The following is a 21997-nucleotide window of genomic DNA, read 5'->3' on the forward strand; positions in this document are numbered from 1 at the left end:
CTACAGGTTGCTGCTGTGCTCTTTCACAGTCAGTGGTTGATGTTTAATTGAAACTTAATTACTTAGTGTTGATGTTTAATTGAAATGTAACATAGTTGAAAACTGCCAATGGAAACTACCATCCACACAAAAAAAAGCTCAGAAGGATGACTGGGAAACCAATGTTCATGTACTGTTAATCAGATAAAATACTGACTGGGAAAGAAGCATTTCACAAGCTATAAGCAGAGGTAAATAAATATGATAAAATGTGGATGGTTTTGAATGCACAGCTGAGACCACTGTCTTCATAGAATGGCTTCAATTGGAAGGAACCTTAAAGATCATCCAGTTCCAGCCTCTTAGGGGCAGAGGCTTAAATGCTTATGTCTCTTGCTCCTGTCCTATCACTGAATCAGATGGGGAATCCTGCTTAAGGCATCAGAGACTTCAAGGTCACAGTCCTGCTGCAGGTTGTATGAGGAATCAATACCTCCTGTCCCATGGCAGGGCCGTGTACTTCAGTGTAGTATTTGTCATTGTGCAGTCATTTTCTACAGAACCAAATACATGCATTAGGATTACAATACAGGTCCCATCCAGCTGTTTTGAAGTAACTTGTGAAGTAGAACTTGCCGTGAGTGATAAATATTTCAGTTTTAGCTAGTTAAAATTACAACATAATGTGTTTATGAGGGAGAGAGAAAGGATGAGAAAAAATATGTGTATAGGTGTGTACACATGTTTATGCACATGTATATATACCTATGTATAAAATATCTGTCTAATAAATGATGCCTTTTCTTTATTTAAAAATATCTACATATTTGAGGGGACACCTTTCCTTTTCTTGGCACTATTTTCTAAATTAGCAAAGGTCTTCACTTTAAAGGTCTCTTGTAGAGCCCTCTGCAAGCTCTATCAGAGAACATTTAAATGAAACTTGGTAAATTTCTTACTACATTGTTACCTACATCATGACAGCGCTCAATACCCTCAATACCATTGCACCCAGAAGTGATTTACTAGGTTCATGGAAAAGACTGCAATGTTTCCCACTTAATGTACCCTTGTATGCATCCTATTTATTATATGTGTTCTTGAGATGTGACATATGTCAGCAAGTACATGTCACATTATGCATTCGGTGTCTTCAGAATCTATTCAGTGTATGACTGGCCAGCATGGTCCTAACTAAGAATCCCACCATGCTAGAAAATCCAGGATAGGAACAATGTATGTAGTCAAAGAGAGGGGGAGTGGAAATGGCAGTATGGAAGTTAAATGGAGGATAATATGGAAAGGGCAGAGAAGAAAGGCAAAAGCAGGCCAATAGAAAAGAAAGCCTCAAGGACTGAGACAGGATGGAGTAAATACAAAAAGACAGAAGAATAAGCGCAAGGAAAGGGAGAAATGCACAGTCCTACATATGTTAGCAAATATACATGTCACGTTGTAATATAAATCAGTAAACAGGTTTTCAATAAATCAATGGCTTGATTTTGGTGTCACTATATGTTACAGGGCAGATGGGGAGATATATCCCACTCTATTCCACTCCAGCTCCAATTTTTCCTCTATATATTCATTATACTGTTAAACCTATGACTCCAGCATTCTCAACTTTTTCCACAAAAGTCTTTCTGATGTGATGGGCTGCCATCTGCAGTCCTGTTACATCACTGCTCCGTGAGCAGAAAGCTAGCAAAAAAAACTCATGCGGGACTTACAGGAGCAATTCAGTCCTAGAGAGAATCTCTGAACATGTAAAAAAAAATAAATTTGTAAGTATAAATCCTTCCTTATACATAAAAGCATATCTGTCACAAAAGCCTTAACGCAGGGAGCACAAAAGGCATTGTATAAACCACTGAGTACAAAGACAACTCTTTGTATAAGAGGTAAAAAAAAAAAAGCTCAACCCTTTAAGCTTTGACTACTCACCATCTAGAATTATGACAAGGAGCAATTGGTAGATTATAGGTATTTGTACTGGCACCAGTTACTGAAGTACAAGCCAAAACCACAACAGGAAAGCAGTCTCTGATTTCTTCTTACTTTCCTCAAGGCAGCTGAGATTGATTTTTTTATATATGTTTTCTTCTAGAGAAATTAGAATGCATCTCTTTCCCTTCTACACATCTCTTTCCCTTCTTATTTTTCTAGAATACGGTTTCAAGAATCTTTTACCCTAAACTGCAGTACTACTTGTTTCCATAAAGGTTGATACACATAACAATTTAAATAAAATGTCTTATTTAGAAAGCACTGACATATCCTTTAAAAAATATGCTATCAAATTATGCAGTTTCCTTTACTACAAAAAAAAATAAATTACAGACTTTTAACACAAAAACTTAAGAGTTAACAAAGTTATTCAGTTTCTATCTTGAAACATATCACGGTCCTTTTCTGGTACATCTAAAACTCCAGATGGTGCAGCTCTGCTAAAGCTGACCTATTTTCTGCAAAGTCAAGTCACATTCCAGTAAACTTCTGAGAGAATTTCAGACTCTTCCTATATATTTGGGTATACTGATTCAACAGCTTTGTAACTTTCTTGTTATTTCTCCACCCAGGTTTCCTGAACAGCTTTGAGGAGTTACAAGCAGAAGAATGTGGTATTCTGAATGGATGTGAAAATGGCCGATGTGTAAGAGTCCAGGAAGGCTACACCTGTGACTGCTTTGACGGTTATCACCTGGACATGGCCAAGATGACTTGTGTTGGTGAGGACAGCATATTATTTCTCCTGTTAGTCTGTCCAGTTTACTCGGTCACTTGACCTAAAGAGGGCCTGGAACAAAAGGGTTAGAGTCAATCACCTGAATTGTATTACAGATGCCAGTTTTGTTTTATTTGCTGCAAAAGCCAGTAATTATTGTTACGAAAATAACTATGTTGGTGTTCCTCAGCTCATCTTGGTCAATGCAGCTGTGTTCAGTTAAGCGTGTAGAAATGAACAGAGAGATATTTGTGGAATGAAGCTTAGACTTCTATGAAGAATTTAACTTTAATATATAGACCACATGTTTTTAAAAAGCTTTAGTGAGCTAGGAGGATGGAACTGGGAGTAATTTTAGGAATGGATTTTTAGAGGAGTTGAATTGCCTAAATATGCAGATTCACCAACCACCTGGTGAAGTTTGGCCCCTGGTTCTCACTGATTTCAACAGTCAACAGACTCAACTATTTCTCTCACACTAGTAAATCTGTACATTTACTAACCAAGACATCTAAATCTTCACTTCAAACAACAAAACATGGGAATGGCAAGTGTCAATGAGAAGATGGAGCAAAACAACCTGCCCTCAGTGTAGAAGTCTAGTCGAAATTATGCGTGACTGTTTCAGTTTAAGGTCTGCACTAACCTTGCTTAGCATTATGCTCCGTAACCCACAGCTAAGGTCTCACAGCTCTGTGAAGAGAAGCTGCCTACGTGCCTTGTAATCTTCAGGACTTTATGGCAAGCTGGCCTCCTTAGCAAGAAAATGTGGCTCCTGTATGTCAGGCCAATGCTGCACAATGTTGAGTGCAGGTAGTTTGCTCTTCGCAACTGTTTAGCTGACAACACCAACAGCTCCTCAAGTATTCAATTGTGTAAATACAGATGTTATACTGAGAACTTTGAGCTTCTTTCTTATAAGCCACTTTTCATCAGATAAACACCTGTAAGTGATTATTAAATTTTGTTTAGTGGCTTAGGCTGAATTTGAACTTGGTAATCTAACAGTTTAAGGCCCTTTAAAACCCTATTGATTTCCTATGTTAACTTCCACCTCTTTCCAATTAACCTGTTAGAGCTTTTGACCCAGCCTAGTTCCACCCAATGGGAGTTGAAAATAAAATTCTCAGGATATTCATGCAGATTGTTCTACTCTTGACAATGCTGGAAATTAAATGAGTTTTATCTACACACATACTGAAGTACATGTCTTTTGATGGCTGCTTGTTGCAGATGTGAACGAGTGCAGCGAGCTGAACAACAGGATGTCTCTCTGCAAGAACGCCAAGTGCATTAACACAGAAGGTTCGTACAAATGTTTGTGTCTCCCTGGGTACGTGCCTTCAGACAAGCCAAACTACTGCACACCACTGAACTCAGAACCAGAGAGTGAACTGGAGTAGAGGAAAATCTCGATATCCTAAGCCCATATACTCTGCACTGTATAAAGAAAAGGAAGAAAAGTATTTAACTTGAGAAGGCACCAGAGCAGCAAATGAAAGGGGAGAAAAGCATTAAATGTGTCAAAGGTGAGACATGATGGGCTGATTGTTTATCAGCTTCACTGAAGTGACAAACCAAATGGACACATTACTCTGTATGAAAGAAACAATCGAGTATATAGTGTGTTCGTAAAAAAAAAGTCTTTGAAAATATTCAAAAACAGTGCTGTTATTTTAAACAGAAGAGCTTTGGTTTTTATGGTTTTTTGTTTTGTTTTGAATTTTTTTTTATTATTGCTTGATTAATTTGGCATTTAAATAGTGATGGAAATATTTTATATTACTATGTCATTTTTTTGATTGTTCAGTTCCTTGCCTACTGTTCCTTTTCAGACCTTTTTCTGATAAGTACAAATTCTATGATACAGATATTCTTAGACCATTTTGTAAGAACTGTTACACAGGGTGATGCTCCTCCTTCTCTGGAACATTGGTCAGTGACTTTTTTTTAATTTGCTAGTTGTCTGCCCTGTGGAGCAGGCACCACTTTATTTTTTTTCAAATGTTTATATACCTTGGCGAAATGTCCTTATATTCATTTTGTATCCTGTATGGTTGTTACTGCACTTAAAGTCTTTAGAATCTTTCTTGCCAAGTTCAAAGCTGCTAGTGGACAACATTGGATTCCTTTTGTACATTAAAACAAAAGATTTTAGCTCACGTCTGTATTGTAATGTGTAAATTGAACACAAGAGAGATCTTGTATGATTACCCTAACATATTAAAGCTGTATATTAAAACTCAATAAAATCACCTTTTTTTTAGAAAAAAAAAAGAGAAGCTATTTACTAATTGTGGCTTTTTTTCCTTCTTTTTTTTTTTTGGTGTTTATGTTGCAAGAATTAACCCTCAGGTGTTTACAGTGCTAGATTTAATTTACATTACAATAGTCATAGGGAGTTGTCTGGCTGGTTTTTCCTTCTCATGCTGTTTTAATAAGACCAGAATCTGAATTAGTTAATGCCTGAAGTTAAGCATTCAGGGGGAAGATTTCAAACACAGACCTACAGAAACTGTTTGACTTGGAAGCTGATTCCCATGAAATTTTTCTTCTTTCCTGGTTTAGGCATGTTTCCCACTAAATCTGCAAATACAGATTTTCTACAGTATGATGGCCTGGTTTTCAGAAAATACTGAAGACAAGGGGGAAAATTTCCTTCTTCTGATGAACGGTGCCTTCCCATCAGCCCTTATTTTTCAGTGGAAGGAGAGAAAGAGATTAGGAGGCTGACAGATGTTTTATTTTTACCTTCTCCAGTATGAAAGAGTTTCTTTTGGTAATCCTGAAACAGGTCCTTTTGATATTTTTCAAATGAAATATTCTTGCTGTGTCTTTTAGACCTGCCTGACGTTTTTAAGGAGAAGGATAACATGAGGTTTTAAAAAGTGAGTTAAACTCGGTCCAATTGTCAGAAAATTACATTATTATTTCTTGTAAAAAGAAATACTTGTTTCGATTCTGAATAAAATTCTTTTCCAATATTCAGGTCAGCCACTGAACCAAAAATGTTTTAAGTTGTATCCCTTTCAGTACTCTGCACTACAGTAGATCTTATTAAAGTCCATGTGACTGTGAATTTGCAGAAGCATCTGTCTTTCCCAGACCCTCCTCTCTGTCTGCTGGAATTTGACTCCCACCTTCTTCTGCTTCAGAAACTGGCTGTGTTCACCTCTGAAAGACAGCATAGGCCCCAAAGGTGCCACTGCAACTGGCACTGCAGCCTCAGATTGTCAACATCCCAGTACTCCATCAATCTATCCCCAGCTAGGGAGCTAAAATTGACAGTATGAGTCTCTGCTTTTTCCTGGGAGTTCACCAGTGTGACAGCTGAGGAAGTAACACTCAAACTTCAGTAGCCTTAGAAGTCTTTCCCTGGGGGACAAACACTGTACTGAACATGTAATTCTGAGCCACAAGATTGGCTTCTTGCTGATTTATTACATTAAAAAAAAAAAAGCAATATAAGAATAGCCTGAAACTTCACCATTCTTATAAAATATACACAGTCCGACCCCTTACTTTGTGTTATTTCAGACAAAAAACCAAACCAAACCAAAAGCAAAAAAAAACACAAAAAAAAACAAAAAGGAAAACAACAACAAAAACACCAAACAAAAAAAAACAAAACAAAAAAAAAAAAAACAAAACCAAAGACTAAAGTTGTTCCATAAGCAGCAAAACTAAAATGAAGCCTGAATTCTTATAACTTCTCTTTGTAACTCTCTCCTCAGCAGAACTAACTCCAGCTCCAGGTCCTTGCATCTCTGCCACTCTCAACAAGCACAGGTAGCACCTGTCTGCAGGTGTGGATGCCAGGACAGGGTGACAGATGCAGAGGATTTGACACAACTGCTGCCAAAACAAATGTTGTTGATACTCTCAGCAGGGAGGATTGGTTGGGTCATTTGTCTCTAGCTGTTCATCAGACTTCACAGACCTCAGATTGTACTGGCTTTTTTGTCTAGATTGCCTTACACACATGGTTGAAGTTGGTCATGACGTTAAAAGCTCTCAGTAGGTTCGGAGAGACGGCACACGCTGGCTCTGGTTCCATGGAAAACAAACCAGCCAGCAAACTTAAGCTGCCTATTGGCCTATCAGTTTTTGTTACCAGCGATTCACAAAAGAGATTTTGGTGTGTTCAGCCATCTTCCATCTCCCTTGCCTAATTCAAGAGGGCAGCAGTTGACCCAAGCCCTGAATGAAGCTTGAAACATTCTTTTGGTTCAATGGCCATGTCCTCAGCACAGTCACGCTCTTCTATCAATCACAGACACTATATAAGCAAACAGCAGACTGCATTTGCTTGTGCCTTTCCCTTTTACCTTTTTGTACCTCTAACATGCCTTAAAACACACACAGGGAGCCAAAAGCAGACCAAACGGCCTACATCCCAGTGCTTAGTATTCCACGTTTCCTGGCTCCAGGCCTTCAGAAATGCTTTAATAAAGGAACCACAATTGAAGGAATTAAGTGAAATTCAGACCATCTGACCTCAGCCTCTGGAGCCCACCTACTTTGCTTCAGTGTAGCAAGGCTGGTTCTGTCATTTCACCTGAAAAGCTGCACAGCTTAGGAATACAATTTTGATTCATAGTTAAACCAACGTTTTCTTAACATGATTAAGACAAGAGACTGGACACCATGGATGTAGCCATTTACTTGTTATAAGAGCTGTGGTTTAGGTGAGAGCCCTCAAAATACAGAAACCACCACGTACAATTCCATGATTCAAGTTTCTGAATGCAGTAGAATCTGGAATTGATTACAATTTATACCAAATGGCACCAATACTTTATACATCCATATGGATTTTTTTTAAAAAGTCCTTTTTCAGCCAGACATTTCCTTGCTACAAAAAATAAAATTGCTGACATGGTAGAACTGAATTCTGCTAGTTCCCTTATAATGCCACTGTGTTAATGAGAATGAAGTTACTATGGAACTAGAGTTACACACATTTCAGCTAGAAAGATATTTTATATGAACACATACTTTCATGTTGGGATGCTATTCAGTGGAAGAAATTACCCAATGTTAAAACTATTCACTAAAGTGAGCACTAACATTCCTTGGGAAAAAACAGTCACAGCTGGACAGATCATTTTGATCCAAGAGACAGAACTCTCAGTCATGACAAATATTCAGCTAGTCAGTGGCAACTGACACACTCAAATAAATTCCTGACTAAGAGAAGTCCTAAAATGCTAAAGGCACCAAAGTGGTTGTCATGACCCATTAGCTCACAGTGATCCTTACCCTCATATGGATTGAATCTGAGTTTGGCAGCAGAGGGGCTCCTGGCTTTGGCACTCTTTCCTAATTTCTCAAAAGGAAAGGTGACAGACCCTATTAGAGCATGTCATGGGCCTGATCTGGGCAGCAATTAAACCACAGTGCATTCCTTCAAAGTGCACAGCAAACTTACAAACCCCGCTGCTGCCTCTAGAAGACAGTGCAGTATTGTTCTTTTAACAATGCCACCCACGTTGAAGGGCAGTTTGTACTTGCTGGGGACTCTGTTAACACCAAGCAGGCCGAGGAAGCTATTAAGGAGCCATTCAAGCAAAGAAGAGGTGAGTTGCTGTGTGTCACAGAGGCTACTGTTCCCTTCTGAGGTCATTATTTGGTAGTTGTGTAGCTTTTTCTATCAGAAGGTCTGAAATTTATCAAGGGAAGTGATGTGTCCAAAAGAGGAGCAAAATAACTAAGAGTGAGTGAATGAGGAAAATCAGCCACTTACGGAAAGCTTCTCAATGAGTGACAATGTCACCTTGTGAGAGTAACACTATCACAGGACTGGGCTACAGTCACTACATTCAACTGCAGGAATAACCTCACACAACAGAACTAGAAAATTTGGACCCACCTGGGACACCAACTCTGCAGCTGGTACTGGCTGTGTTTGCACACCAAGCTATGCAAGATCTTGAACCCAAACACAACCCCTCACCAGCCTTTATCATTTTAGTGCCCATTGAAAAATTAGAGAACATGATGTGAAACAGCATTTTCCTATGACAATATGCATTAATAAGTGATCTTGCTATCTATTGGGGAAAGAATAACATAAACCAAAGAAATGCAGGATGTCAGCCACGTCAGGTTTTCTTCACTGAATCACCAGATATGTATTTTGACACATAGACTCCTAATGGAAGTCTTGGGGCTGCATGTTTTGTCCCAGCTGTGTCTATGGCCTGTGATTGCTCTTTTCCCTCTCACGCTCTAAGCCTGAGAAGATACCACTGTGCCTCTGCAGCTGAGCAACCTCACTGAACTCTGAAATTTGCCATGCCTAAAGCAGGAAATTGCATAAGGAGCCTCCAGAGGTCCCTTCCAAGATACATTTTTCCATGAGACCAGGCTGTGACCTGACACAACAGCCTCTGCTATCTATCCTTATGTGAGATAGAGAACTGGACAGAGGGAACATGACCTCCTCCCCTTCTTTTCCCACACCTGAGCATCTGTCAGGTGCAGTCTAGACAAAACAGAGCACCAGTCTGCTCAGACCAGGTCAGGAGGATCCCATCCAGCAGGACCATTATGCACAATGTGCACTGCTGCTTGTAATTGACCGATATGTCCTTAAAGAGTTAAGTAGCAACATCAGGTAAAAGGAAGTTTTGAAGTAAAGTTTTTGTCCTGACAAAGGACACAGAGGAGAGAAGAAATTAGGATATTCTTATTTCATGCTACACTGACTTTCCCTTCTCCTCAAGTCATGCTTTGCCACACACTGCTTTCCATTAGCTCCAACCCAAGGAGGATGGAGAGGATACTGCTAGCCAGAATGGAAAATTTCTACGTGACAATTTCAGCATCACCTCCAATCCCTATCTGCTTACGCTGCCAGGATCCATCTGAGCTGCATTTTTCCAAAGCACTCCATATTGATTTAGTTCCCCTCCCACTGAAACCTGTGGCACCTACATGGATTCCAGTGGGAGCAGAGAAAAGGCTGTGCCAAGCTCTCTTAAAAAAAATCCCACAATGTGTGTTTAATGAGGAATGTCTCTGGCAGAAAAGTTTTGAATGCAGCTAAGCAGATTTTTTATTTCTTTCACATTAACAGTTCAATTTCTGTCACTTCCCATCCAGGCGGTAGCTGCCTGGAAGGGTGGGTAAGGCCTGTTCCAAAATCTTGAGCAGGATATTGTCTGTTTTCACCTAAAACTGAATGAAACTTTACTGTCATTGAAGTTGCCCTGTAATTTTGTGAGTGGGCACCATTCTCAGGATTCACAGCTCCTCTTCTTGCTGCAGGCAGCCATCCAACTCAGCTCCAGCTGCAAGGGCATTCCTGGCTTTCTGTTCCATTTGATACTCCTTTCCACAACCAGTCTTCACTGGAGTGCTGCCTCTGCTTTTTTACCTCCAGCACATCCTGTCATTTGCTCATAATCCAAAGCCTCAGCATCCCATGTACCCAATCCTTCCTGTTCATTGACACTGGACTCCATAAAGTAGTTTTCAGTCTCTAAATAAAGATTTGGCATGTGGTGAAATTGATAGGGGCTATCCAGTACTTAGAAAAATCTTCTGCCAAGGTAAACCAATCATTTGCCTCGCAGCAATCTCTCCTCACAGAAATAGAAGGCACCATCGAGTCAACTAAACTACCCAGAGATGTGACGTTCATTGTCCCTCTTTTACCATAAGCAAGAAATTTCAAACATACCTTCAGCAATGAATGTGTTCTTTGGCCTGCAGCGTTACCAAACTGAGCTGAACAGCAAACATGAAATAAGGAAGTTTCAAAAATAAAGCAGGAAAGGGAAACCCTTTTCTTTGCACAACAGTGAGTTGAATGAACATGGAACTCGCATTCATATTTGCTCATAATTAGACATAATTTTAAAAAAAAGCTCAATAAAAAGAAAATTATTATTTTAAAATTCCCTTAAGCTGCAAAGAAAAAAAGGGGACTCTATTAACTATATTACTGATTGCAATGTTAGTTCATTTTAGTACATTGAATATAAACCAAAGCAGATGATAGGAAGCTTTTGAAGGTTTCATTATTGAGTGAAACAATACATAGCGCATTTAAACATATATATTAATTTCACATCTGGTAATAGTTCTGGTATTGGGTTACTCCACCAAAAGGCAGCAATAACTATTTTTAGCCCATTTGGCCCTTACCTCATCCAGTAAAACTAGGTTTATATTTGAGTGTTTGCTGAAAACATTACATCTACCACATATTAGACCTAACAAAACACGTGCAAATGCATACCACAAGGAAGATAGTCCATGAAAATCTAACACTATAGGTACTTTCCCTGTCTAAACATATAACTCAAAGCAGCTCCTAGAGACTCAGGAGCATACAAGACTCCAGGGCAAGGACCTCAAGCAGGAGCTTCTTGCACATGGCCTATCAGCCTCCAGGGCAGACCAAGGGAAAGGTCCCCCCCAGCTCTCTCTCACTGCGATTCCCTTATACTTTTAATGTCTCTGGTTTAGTTCCATGCAATTTCCACTGTCAGCTCTTCATCCTTCTGACAAATGCCACTGACAGCGCCTGTTAATATGAACATTTTCCCACCTAATTTTGGTGCAACTCCACTGACTTCAGTGACTCACACAGGAGTAACTGTGCTCCCAATAAAGAACTGCAGCAATTTTCTAACACTTCAAATTTTCAACAAATGAACCAGTTCAAAACTGTGATGAATGAAGTGTCTAAAACCTTCTGAAAGAGATATAGTGACACTGAAGAAATTTACAATTATAAATTTTTTTCTGTTTTTCAAATCAAGTAGTATCTCGCTGAACCCTTCCAACTCCCCTGTTGGCAACAAGAAGCATGAATTGAAACATAATTAAAGAACAAATTGTAAGAGTCAAATCAAGCTTTTTAAACTCCGGTTTTCAAGGTTTAAGTTGTCTTCATATGAATCATTTTATCGTGGAATTATAAATGGGATAGAGTCTCAGCAGCTTGCAGAATTTATTAATTTTATTATATATTATATATTAATAAGTATTAATAAAAGTTAATAGAATTCTGCCATTGCACAACCAGCATATTTGAATCCTGCACCAGCTGTTCAATAACTGGGCAGAAATTTAAGCAAATGTCATAACGGCTTCGAGATACAGTAGGAGAGATTAAGCCCTTACGATTTGTTTGGGCAGAACACTGCAGGAAAAAGAAGTGCTGAAAAAGGAGTGCTCCAGGGAAGGCTGCTGTTCGCGGATTTGAACGGCAAAGATACTTTTTGGCCTCCTGACTTGTCGCTAGAGGTCAGCACAGCACCTGAAGTGCCACACTGTTCTCCTTTAAGGAACGGTAAGAAAATCCACAACTCTTAGAGGGAAGCAGTGGTCTTCAGAAACAGCTCCAAGAAGATAAAATCTATGTTTCTGCAATGGGAGAAATGTGAAGCCTCGGAAAAAACACAGCAAGAACCAAAAAACCTGAGCCCAAAATGAGAAAAAAAGCATGTTAGAAGTTCAAACAATCTCTCAGACCAATGGCTGAGCAAGTCTGACAGCTATTTTTAAGAGAACCATTAGCCTAAGGTAGAAGTTGTCACCTAGCAAGTCCGGCTGACTAACACTGTGATGACTCTTCCTGATGCATGAAAAATAAACTGTTTAATCGCCCTGCACAACAAAATTCCTGACCTAGGCTGTGAACAGCTGGTCTAGCTCATGTAAAGCTAGCTCATACATGCAGGTCAAGGAGATAGGGAAAGTATTAACTGCTCTGGAACAATTCCTAGGAATGGGGGGGGAGGGGGGGAGCACACCAACAAACTCTCGTCTTCCCAGCATAACACAAGAGATATCCACTGTTTGATCCTTGCCCCTTTGATGTCACTGAAGAAACCTCATGATTAGGGAGTTTCACTGTGCATGCTGCTAGTCCTGTCCCCTGGGGCCTCTCAAGGACCTGATTGCGGTCAGCCAGGAGGTGACATGCTATCATGGCACCTGACAGGAATCGCGATGGAGCAGCTCTTCCTATTTCTTTTAGAAGGAATCTAAAGACAGGTGCAAGCAAGAGAAATTTGGCACAGAAGAAATGTCACATTGGCAGGGCAAATGAGTCACCTCTCCTCCTAGCACATGTGCCAGAAAGGGGTCTGTGTTCCAGTAGGATTTATGGTGCTCAACCCACCACTCCAGCAGAGGAGTACATGTTTATCAGCATGATTTGGACTCCAACAAAGAACTGTGCAGCTATATCCCAAAAATCTATTCAGACCAGATTGCCCTGCCTCAAATGGCAGCAAAGGGGCTTGGGCTGCAATGCCTTCCATAAACTGCTACAACATTTACCACAACTTAACCTAACCTGTTTCCCCTGTTCTGGCAAATCAGGAAATAAACAACTTGAAAACCAGAAATATTTAGTTATCAAATTGGAAAGCCCCTTGGAATAGTGGCAAGGGAAACTATGGGAGAATAAAATTCACACCGATACATGGACAAAGTAACTCACCTTGGTCAACGAAGTATAACAAGGTGAAACTAGTGTAAATGAGAACATAATTCCATTACCCAAACAAAAAGCAGAAAGATTTTAGCAATTTTTAAATATTTTCTTTCCTAATCTACACCTGACTATAAAGGGATGAGTAAAATGGTATGCACCCAGATTCTAGAAACCATAAAAAGGTTAACAGATTCATGCAGGGAAGTGTTTTGCTAGGGATGCGTTACCTGTAAAACATATTATTGCTCTTTTATTAATACATTTTACACCAAAGAGGAAAAAAATCGTCCCTGCTATATGTTTTCTCACTTTTGAAGTTTGGAAACTCCAATTCTAAAAGACACATTAAAATAAATGCAAGAGTAGAAAAGATGAAACCTCTAAGGGCTGAAGTGCAGGACTATAATCCTGAGGTCATCTCTCCATTACTAATACCTTTGAGTTGTAGTACATGGGAGCCAAAAATGGGCACCTTGTTGTGCCAAGTGTTGTAAAAAAGCTTTGTCTCAATAGAAGTATAAAATGAGAAAATAAGACAGATACAGATTGAAAAAAAGTATACCAATAATGAGGTAATGCTAGTGAGCAGCTGCCCCCCCCATACAAACAGAGGATGCAGTCAGGAATAGGGACTTCTGACATGACATCCTGAGCAGTCAGGAGAGCAGAGAAGCCACCCACAAAGATGGGTATCACCAGAAGAAGAATCTGTTGGGGATAATTTCTGATAGTTCAAGAACCTGTTCAAATTTTAAGTAGCCCCTTTTACCTACCTGGAACAAAACGTCACCTGCTGCTCTGCAGCAACAGTGTTGACATTTTTGGAGCATAGGGGGACAAAGGAAAGTTTTGCAGGACAATGTGGTAATGTTGTAGTTGTTTATAGCAGCTTCTCACAAGTGGGAGAGAAAATACACGGGTGCTTACAGGAAAATTTTATAAGTGGAAATATAAGATGAAATCATGAGCTTTCTGGAAGCAGACCAAATTATATATATTGTAAGCAGGACAGAAGCAGCACAAAAAGAACTTTGAACATAAAGATGTGACTAAAAAGGGGACAGGAGAAACACCAAACACAATTGGAAAAAAAAAAAAGATTAAAATCAGAAACAACAAACAGCATAAGCTTTCCAAATAAAAGTATTACTTCCTGTGAGACCTTTGGCAAGTTATTCTATTTCCTCATAAATACCGTGGAGATAATGTTTCCTGCTGTCACCAGCTCCCTAAAAGCTTTAAACTCCTGGTTGTTTGTAGAGAAATCAATCCCAGGGAAGAGATGGGGATATACAGAAAGTTTGGGGCTTAAGAACTTTAGCATTTTGTAAATGAAGCTTTAATTTTAATCTTCACCATTATGCTGCCATCAGGTTTAACGCATGTTCTTTGTTTAAGGTACAGAATAAAAAAATATGCATTCTGTTTTGGTAAACAAGAAGGTGGAAAACAAATTAGACTTCTATTTGAGGTCTCCATTACCACACAACCAATCAAAAGCACACACAGACAGGTTATGGAATGAGAGATCACAGAGATTACAGACCACAACTGTGCTAAACTCATGAGGCCACAAACACACAGGGTTGATAATCAGTCTTCTAAGTGTATGTTGAGTCACAGCTTGAGTCTGACCTGTGGTTTTCCCTGACTTCTTTTTTAAGATCACGATGAACTGTTCTTCAGCTTTGCCCCATAGCTGTGAGCAGCAGATCTGTTGGGATACATCTGCATTTTGATGATTTGTCTGAGTGGCAGAGGGGAGGAAACCAATACATCTTCTATACAGTGAACATAAGCTACAATTAGAAAGGCCCTTTAACTCACATCTCCCCAGCTGCTATAAACTGGCATAGATACACTAAAACCAATTGGCCAGATTCCCCAGACAAATCAGTGTCACTCCACTGAAGTTGATGAAGCAACACCAACTTGTAGAGGCTAGGGATCTGGCCCACAGCCTGCACTGCAGTCCAGAAAGGCCATCTGTGTTTAACAGCATCAGAAATCAAAAGGAAAGTCTTTATAATTTACTCAATATTACTGAGACAAATGATTTCCATGATGTTAAGTCATGGAACAAGACTAAACAAGAGCTATAATAGATATAAAATAGCTTTTTGTTTCTTTCTCAGTATAGTTTTACCAGGAAAAGTTATGTAATTTCTTGCAAAGTATTCCATGAGGCTACGAAACGTGAAGGCGAGAAGGAGACAACTGAGGAGGGAAGAGGAACAGGAATAACACTATAAGGAATGCAAGCTATTTAATGAATTATAGGCATGACAAAATAAAGTGTGCTGCCCTGCTCATGCCGACTTTATATCAAACCTATTCCCACTGATGTCAATGAAAAGAGTGGCATAACACAATACTGCTCAGTAGCACAAAGGAGGGGCAGCATAAAGGCTCAGTTAGCTCAGTATTTTATTTTGGAAGCAGTTATGAAAAGCTTCCATATTCAAGCTTCATGGGAATTTGGATACCATTTTTACCATCCTAGTTGTGAAAAGACACATACAGAGCTAGAACAGACTCAGTAATTAGCACTGGGGGGAAGGCATATCAAAGCATCTAGATTCATGTTTTGTGGCTCACTGGTAAAAATCAATGTTATTTGTGCAAAGCCCCTCTGAGGTGTCCAGGAAAAAGCAGTGCTTTTCTCATGCTGCCATGCAATACCTCAATCTTAAGTTTTCTAAGGTGAAGAATTCATTATTCCCTTTACTTTGAACAAGCTGTCTTTGCACACCAAACTCACTGAAAAGAAAGTTTGTTTATGCTCATAACACATGGACACACGTGTATTTTCAGGGCACAGAGTGTAAATGAACTGTGAAGACAAGATGCTCTGAATTCCAGGCAACCAAACACATCCCCACGAGTTCTGGGTGACGCAATGTCACTCTGTATCTGCTCTCACAGCCATTGTTTGTCCTAGAGGCTAATACATAAGAAGGATGAGTAAAAATGGGGCTCTCAGAGAAAACACATGTCTTCTGCTTTGATGAGGAAAAAATTAACTGCACCTGACAAGCATCTGCCCTCAGCAACTGTTTCTCACCCTGCTCCTAGCTCTCCTGTGGCTCCACTAGCTACCTGATCAGTCCCCAGGGGAAACTCTGAAGTGAAAACACTGAAGATCTCTTTCAAGAGAGACTCTCCTCGAGATGCAAAGGTAAAGTGGGAGTGAAAAAGTTTGCACACTGGGTGACAATTTCTTCCAGTGTGCAAAGTGGGACAGAGAATAGAAATTCTGCTTTAACCTGTATTCTATTTTTAATGTTTAGAGGTGTTTTGAATGACATGTGTGTGATTGAAAGAAAGACTACCACCAAAATCAGAGCAAGCAGGTTCATGCCATTGGGCCCTACTGGCACTGGGCATACACAAGGCAAGCAGCTATTCAAGACTAAGCCTCTCCAGGGCGCTGGCAGTGCTTGGTGCTAACAGCATACAGAGAATGTGTGATGCAAATTTAAGTCTGTAACCACTAGTAACTCATTGAGAGGATTTAAGATTTCAACTAAACTACACTTGAATAAAGGTATGCACAAATGAACTACTGTAAGCAGCTTTGCATTTCAGTGCTGTTATACTGCAGAGATCAACTTTACAGAAACAGACTTAGGCCTATTCCACAGGTGTTCCATAGTAATTCAATCAACTTTCACTCACTGCCAGTCCTTTGGCCTTGGTCTAAGATCTGAAAGAGCCAGAAAAACTGCAGCTTGCCTTCAATCATCTTTTAAGCAAAATCTAGTTCCATGTTTCAGCTGAATTTGGTATTTGATTCACTGTTCACTACAAAGAATTATACTCCGCTTTATCAGATTTGTAGTACATGATCTGCAAAAATCAGTATCTTCCTAAGATTTTAAACTTTAATTATTAACACAGGAAAAGATATCTTAAATATCATAACTTCCCTCTATAAACCAAATTATTGATTTTGCTTGAAGCATTGCATTTTGGTTTAACTTTATTAAAAAAAACACCTTCAAGGAAAATCTTGCTTTATTATTAGTTTTCAAAAAATCAACAACAATGTTTATTCACACACCAGTTGCATGTCTCTTCTTTTTTTCATAAGCAATCACATTCCTGTCGTGACAGACAGGATCTTTGCAAAGTTCTCAACAAGGCAGGGACTTTCCTGAAGATGCTCTTGACTTTTATATAATGTGCTCTGACATCACATAGTCTACCAAACTTTAACATAGATTTTCTAATTCATACATAAAACACTATACTAGCTAATAATCAGAATAATTTCCTAGATAATATGACTGAAATAAAAGGTTTAATGTTCTCCAGATTTCTTAAATGCCACAGGTCCTTAACTCTCACCACTTTCAGCATGATCCCTTATGTGTATAATTCACATAAAAATCTCAAACAGAAGAAAAATTATTTTCCACAGAGCAACATCTATCTTTTAAGTCTCTACCTTCCCCCTAAAATAATCACCAATCCCAAACCATACATCAGAGTCTTCAGTAAGCACACTGCTATTCTATCATGAAACTACCATTATAAAGACCAGCAGAAAGGTTTTTTTACAACAATTTACTTAATCTGTATAAAGTGAAGGAAAGGCATGTACCTTAGACAGTGGAAAATGTAGGGAGAGGGCAAAGAGATAAAAAGAGAAGAAAGTACCATACTATATTCTCTTCTTACTGAGTATAATGTGAAAAAGGTTAATTTCTTTTTTCAAGCTTGACAGAACCTTGGAAGCTTGATATGTATTTTTAAAACTGAAAATAATTAAATCAGAAAGTTCTGATTAAAAAAAATCAAAATAATTAATTTTTTCTCAAATTAATTCATAAAACATATTTGAGGATTTTGGTGTAGTTGCTATTCAAGAGCTATAGCTGCACAACCATCCTCATGGAATACGTGCATGACAATCCTGTTTTCCTGAATGTAAACACAGTTTGCTTAAACACTTCCAGTCTGCAGGGTAAGTTTCACTAAGGAAGAAAGTACTCAGATGAAATGATGATTCATAGACTTTAAATATCATTCTTAAGCATGAAAGATTTGCACCTCCTATAAGACATATTTTGTCTTCTTAAAACATGCTAGCCACCTTTGTCCTCTTTTCTAAGCCAAAGAATATCTTTGGTCCAACTCACCAGTTTCAAATATTTAATCAAAATTGAATACTTAAAGGAAGTAATAATTACTCAAGAGACTAAAGCCTATTGCTACCCTGTCTCCTCATTTTTTTGTAGAGTACGAAAGATGACATCCTAGCATGTTTTTGAAAAAGTGTTTTCCTCATGAGAAGAGAACTGTGTCTGCAGAGCAATCTTTCTAAATTCTTTTACTTATATTAGTGAGGAAGGGCAAAAAACCCTAAGATCTTTCCTTTGTTTAAATGCATTTCCTGCCTTCCTTACTGCTATAGACTGTGTTGTGGGAGTCCTATTTATAGTCCAAAGAAAGGAAAAAGCACCACTGGAGGCAGGAAAACTAAGTTGGGAAAGAATAGAAGGAAGTGTGGTTGCCATTTAGCCAAACAATCTAGAACTAATTGAGCTCTAAAGAGCCCCAGCCTCAGTGAAGCTGCTGGGAGTGAACAGAGCACAGTCCTGCTTCTCTCTTCAGGGCCCTGCCAGGGTTACTGAGCATGAGAGTCAGGTACAGGACACTGTTGGGCAGCAAATAACCTCAGCATCTCAACACTGTGAGAAGAACCCTTTCAAAGGAGTGTGCTGAAAGTTGGATACCTATCAAATTAAGGCAAGTGTCTCCTTCTGGTGTTTCTGCTTGCTGCATGCTCCAGGTCTTTTCAACCTGGTAAATGAAAAGAGAATGGGCTTTTGAGAAGGAATGGCATCTGACTTTTAGGTAGAATTTGGCAGGATGTCTGATTTTTAGATAAAGAAACCTGAATTCAGTTACAGATTCCTCAAAATTTTCTTAAGCAAAAGAAGCTTTTGTCATATATCCATAACATAACTTTGCTGTTTTCCTCACTTATGTCATATTCATTTTATAATCTGTGATTGAGTACTAGAGAAATGTTGATGGTAAATATATGCCCTGAAGGAAAATATGAAGTCAACACTGCAATAGGTTAAAGATTTAGAAACAGAGAGAGTGAGGGAAAAGGACATGTAATATGTATTTATGTATATAATCTATAATGGAATAATTCAATTTTATGAGGTACATTTGAAGGTAGGAACTTAGCCAGAATTAAAGTACATGAAAGTTTCTATAGTGTTGGAATTTATTATGGCAGGTAATTTGTGTGTGTGTGCATGCATGTACATAAAAATAAAATAGTATACATACATACACATATATATTATGGGGTTTTGCATTGCAATATGACATCTTGCCATTCTGAGGTCTAATTTAAACTGACAATAGAATGTGAGTGGAAATTTTTAGTCTGCTTATTTTCAGATAATATACAGAGTTATACTATCATGACTGTACGTGTAGAAAGCTCCATTTTAAGACAGATCAGTGTATACAGATGATATTAATTCACTGAGTTATCATCAATAAGACAGACTTTTAAGAGGGAAAAATTGTGTTTGATTTCTTCGATTTCCAACATGTCCTTTGCACTTCTAACAAAGGAAATGCTGTTGTGATTTGAAGGCAAGAGAATAGAATCTGTAGTATACTAGATTCAGGATTTCATCATGCAAATTCTATCTTTGAATGATCTATGAGAATAACCTTTGTATTAGTCTCATTTGTGCTAACACATTACTTCTAAGTATATGCCATTCAGCTTATTCATTTGTTATTCAGATGTTGTTTAGTATTAGTGGTTTATGGTAAAAAGTTCCTGGTGAGTAAAAAGGAAGTGTGATGTGTTGTTATTCTACTGTATCCCCATAGGATGCTATTATGTTTAGAGTCTGCTATTGTGACGACAGCAAGGCAGGATGTCACCCATGTAGGTGAAAAGCTGCGATAGGACAATTGTAAACAGCAGCAGTCAGCTGAAAATCTGATCTAGGGAGGTGCCAAGCAGCAATTCCAATGAAGCAGATGTTAGTCCATGCCCATGAAAAGGATCAGACCTTTCTTTTCTGATTTCAAAATACTCAATTATTTACAGTAATTCTCAATTCTAGGAGATTATAAGCCTGTTCCTGTGAAGAATTAAACACCCATAATGGTAGTAAAACTAGAAGCTTGTACAGGTATTTGCAAGAGAAAGCTCTCCAGACTTCAATTTCAGTAACTAGCATAGCGTGCTCTCATACAGGTGATATTCCTTGCCTTCAGTTTCAGTAACTGATTCCCCTGCACAAAGACTGAGCACAAACAAGCAAACAAAAAGTCTTTTAATTTAAAAATTTAAATTAAACTGTGTAACCACCATTTTACTAGATGAACTTTTGTAAAACTCGTAGGCTGGAGGGAAGGAATGGAGGCAAATCTGCAGATCAATACTCACCCAAGCAAAGAAGCATTTCAATTTTTTGTGTTAAACAAATACAATCATTCCATGAGGTGTCAGTTGCACAGCAACTGCAGTACAGCTCAACAGTACACACTGTAACATTCAGATTTATTCAGGTCAGCAGCACTCACCACATTATTTTAAAGGCTTGTATCACTGCATGAATGTAGCGAAACAGAGATCATTCCTTAGCTATAAGGAGAAGACCATTTACAAATCAGCCAGTTACAGTGTAATTATACAGGAAGAGGTGATTAAAAAATGTACTAATGCACTTTAACATTTCCTATGGAAAAGATATTATAGGTAGTACTCAATAAATACCTAATTAATACTGTTAATAAACATACACATAAAATGACTTGTTTCTAAACTGCAAGAGTTCACGTGTTCATGAGTTCAAAGTTTGCGAACTGAGAGATTTGTCCTGTTCATTTCAGAAGGCCTTAGAATGAAATTTACACCCCTACACCTTATAAAATCTTACCACCTGCTAGGACCTAACTACTCTGCAGGAGATTCTTTCTATATAAATGCTTTTGAGTGTTCACAGGTACTAACAGGGTTGCAATTATTAAAGCTCCATGCTAAAAATTAAATATGAGAATTTGATATACCAGAAGGAAGTTGTGGTTCAGAGGCTTCCTAACCTGACATTATTTTGCCAGGTGATATAAAGAAGTCTAGGGTTGTCAAATAAATACCTCAGCCAGCTGTCACTACTATGTGAACAGCATGGGTTTCTTGTTCCAGGAAAGCTGACTGACTTAAAGAAAAATCACATGACTTAAAAAATAATGCACTTTGGGTGACAAGCCATGCCATGCTTTCATGAAAAGCTGGCTCAGGTTTAGTAAGATTTATTATTCCTCATGCAATTGCTCTGGTGTAAGTATCTTAATTTCTCCCTAAGCCCCTATTCCACTTTACCAGATGCTCTTACAAGGAAGCCTTGTCCTCTAAGTCATGGTCAGGCCCACTAACATTACTGGAAAAAAAGAGCAGAGATTTAGAAGTATGTCTGTTTGGGGCAGTCAATGCAAGTACAGTATACAGTTGTCTCACTCAAAAAGCTGAATTAGGGGAGAGGGAATATAAAAAGAAACCCAGTTAAAACACATTAAGAAATCAACATTCAATATTGGACAGCATCAAAATAGTCCTACAAAGAGAAGGAGCTGCTCAACACAACAGAAATGTTAGTGCTAAAACATCATTTCTTTGATAATATCTAAAACAGCCAGGTCATAACTATGTGCTGAATAACATCCTGACTCATGCAAGTGTTTATGCAGGTGCTTAAATTTAAGCATATGAGTAGACCCATTGATTTCAAGCAAAATTATTTCAACAGGCTGATAAAATTTAAAGCCTGGCAGAGTGATTAGAT

At 38.6% G+C, this 21997-nt stretch overlaps 2 protein-coding genes across 14 annotated transcripts in view; both read left to right on the forward strand.

The window, feature by feature from the left end:
- The window catches only part of LTBP1 (latent transforming growth factor beta binding protein 1), a 191471-nt gene extending 186495 nt beyond the window's left edge, over positions 1-4976 (forward strand). For all 13 annotated transcript variants that reach the window (XM_051783021.1, XM_051783026.1, XM_051783025.1 and 10 more), the window contains 2 exons: positions 2559-2708; positions 3938-4976. In XM_051783021.1, the coding sequence (XP_051638981.1) occupies positions 2559-2708; positions 3938-4107 (320 nt within the window). In that variant the 3' untranslated portion in view covers positions 4108-4976. The remainder of the gene's footprint in view (positions 1-2558; positions 2709-3937) is intronic.
- A 13764-nt stretch (positions 4977-18740) lies between these two features.
- The window catches only part of RASGRP3 (RAS guanyl releasing protein 3), a 60511-nt gene continuing 57254 nt past the window's right edge, over positions 18741-21997 (forward strand). The window contains exon 1 of the mRNA XM_051783050.1: positions 18741-18917. The gene's annotated coding sequence lies outside the window, so the exon portion shown is untranslated. The remainder of the gene's footprint in view (positions 18918-21997) is intronic.

This window comes from Manacus candei, unplaced genomic scaffold, assembly GCF_025592945.1.
Source record: "Manacus candei isolate 608988 ecotype Guabito, Panama unplaced genomic scaffold, ASM2559294v1 h1tg000017l, whole genome shotgun sequence".
In the NCBI taxonomy this organism is placed as follows: Eukaryota; Metazoa; Chordata; class Aves; order Passeriformes; family Pipridae; genus Manacus; species Manacus candei.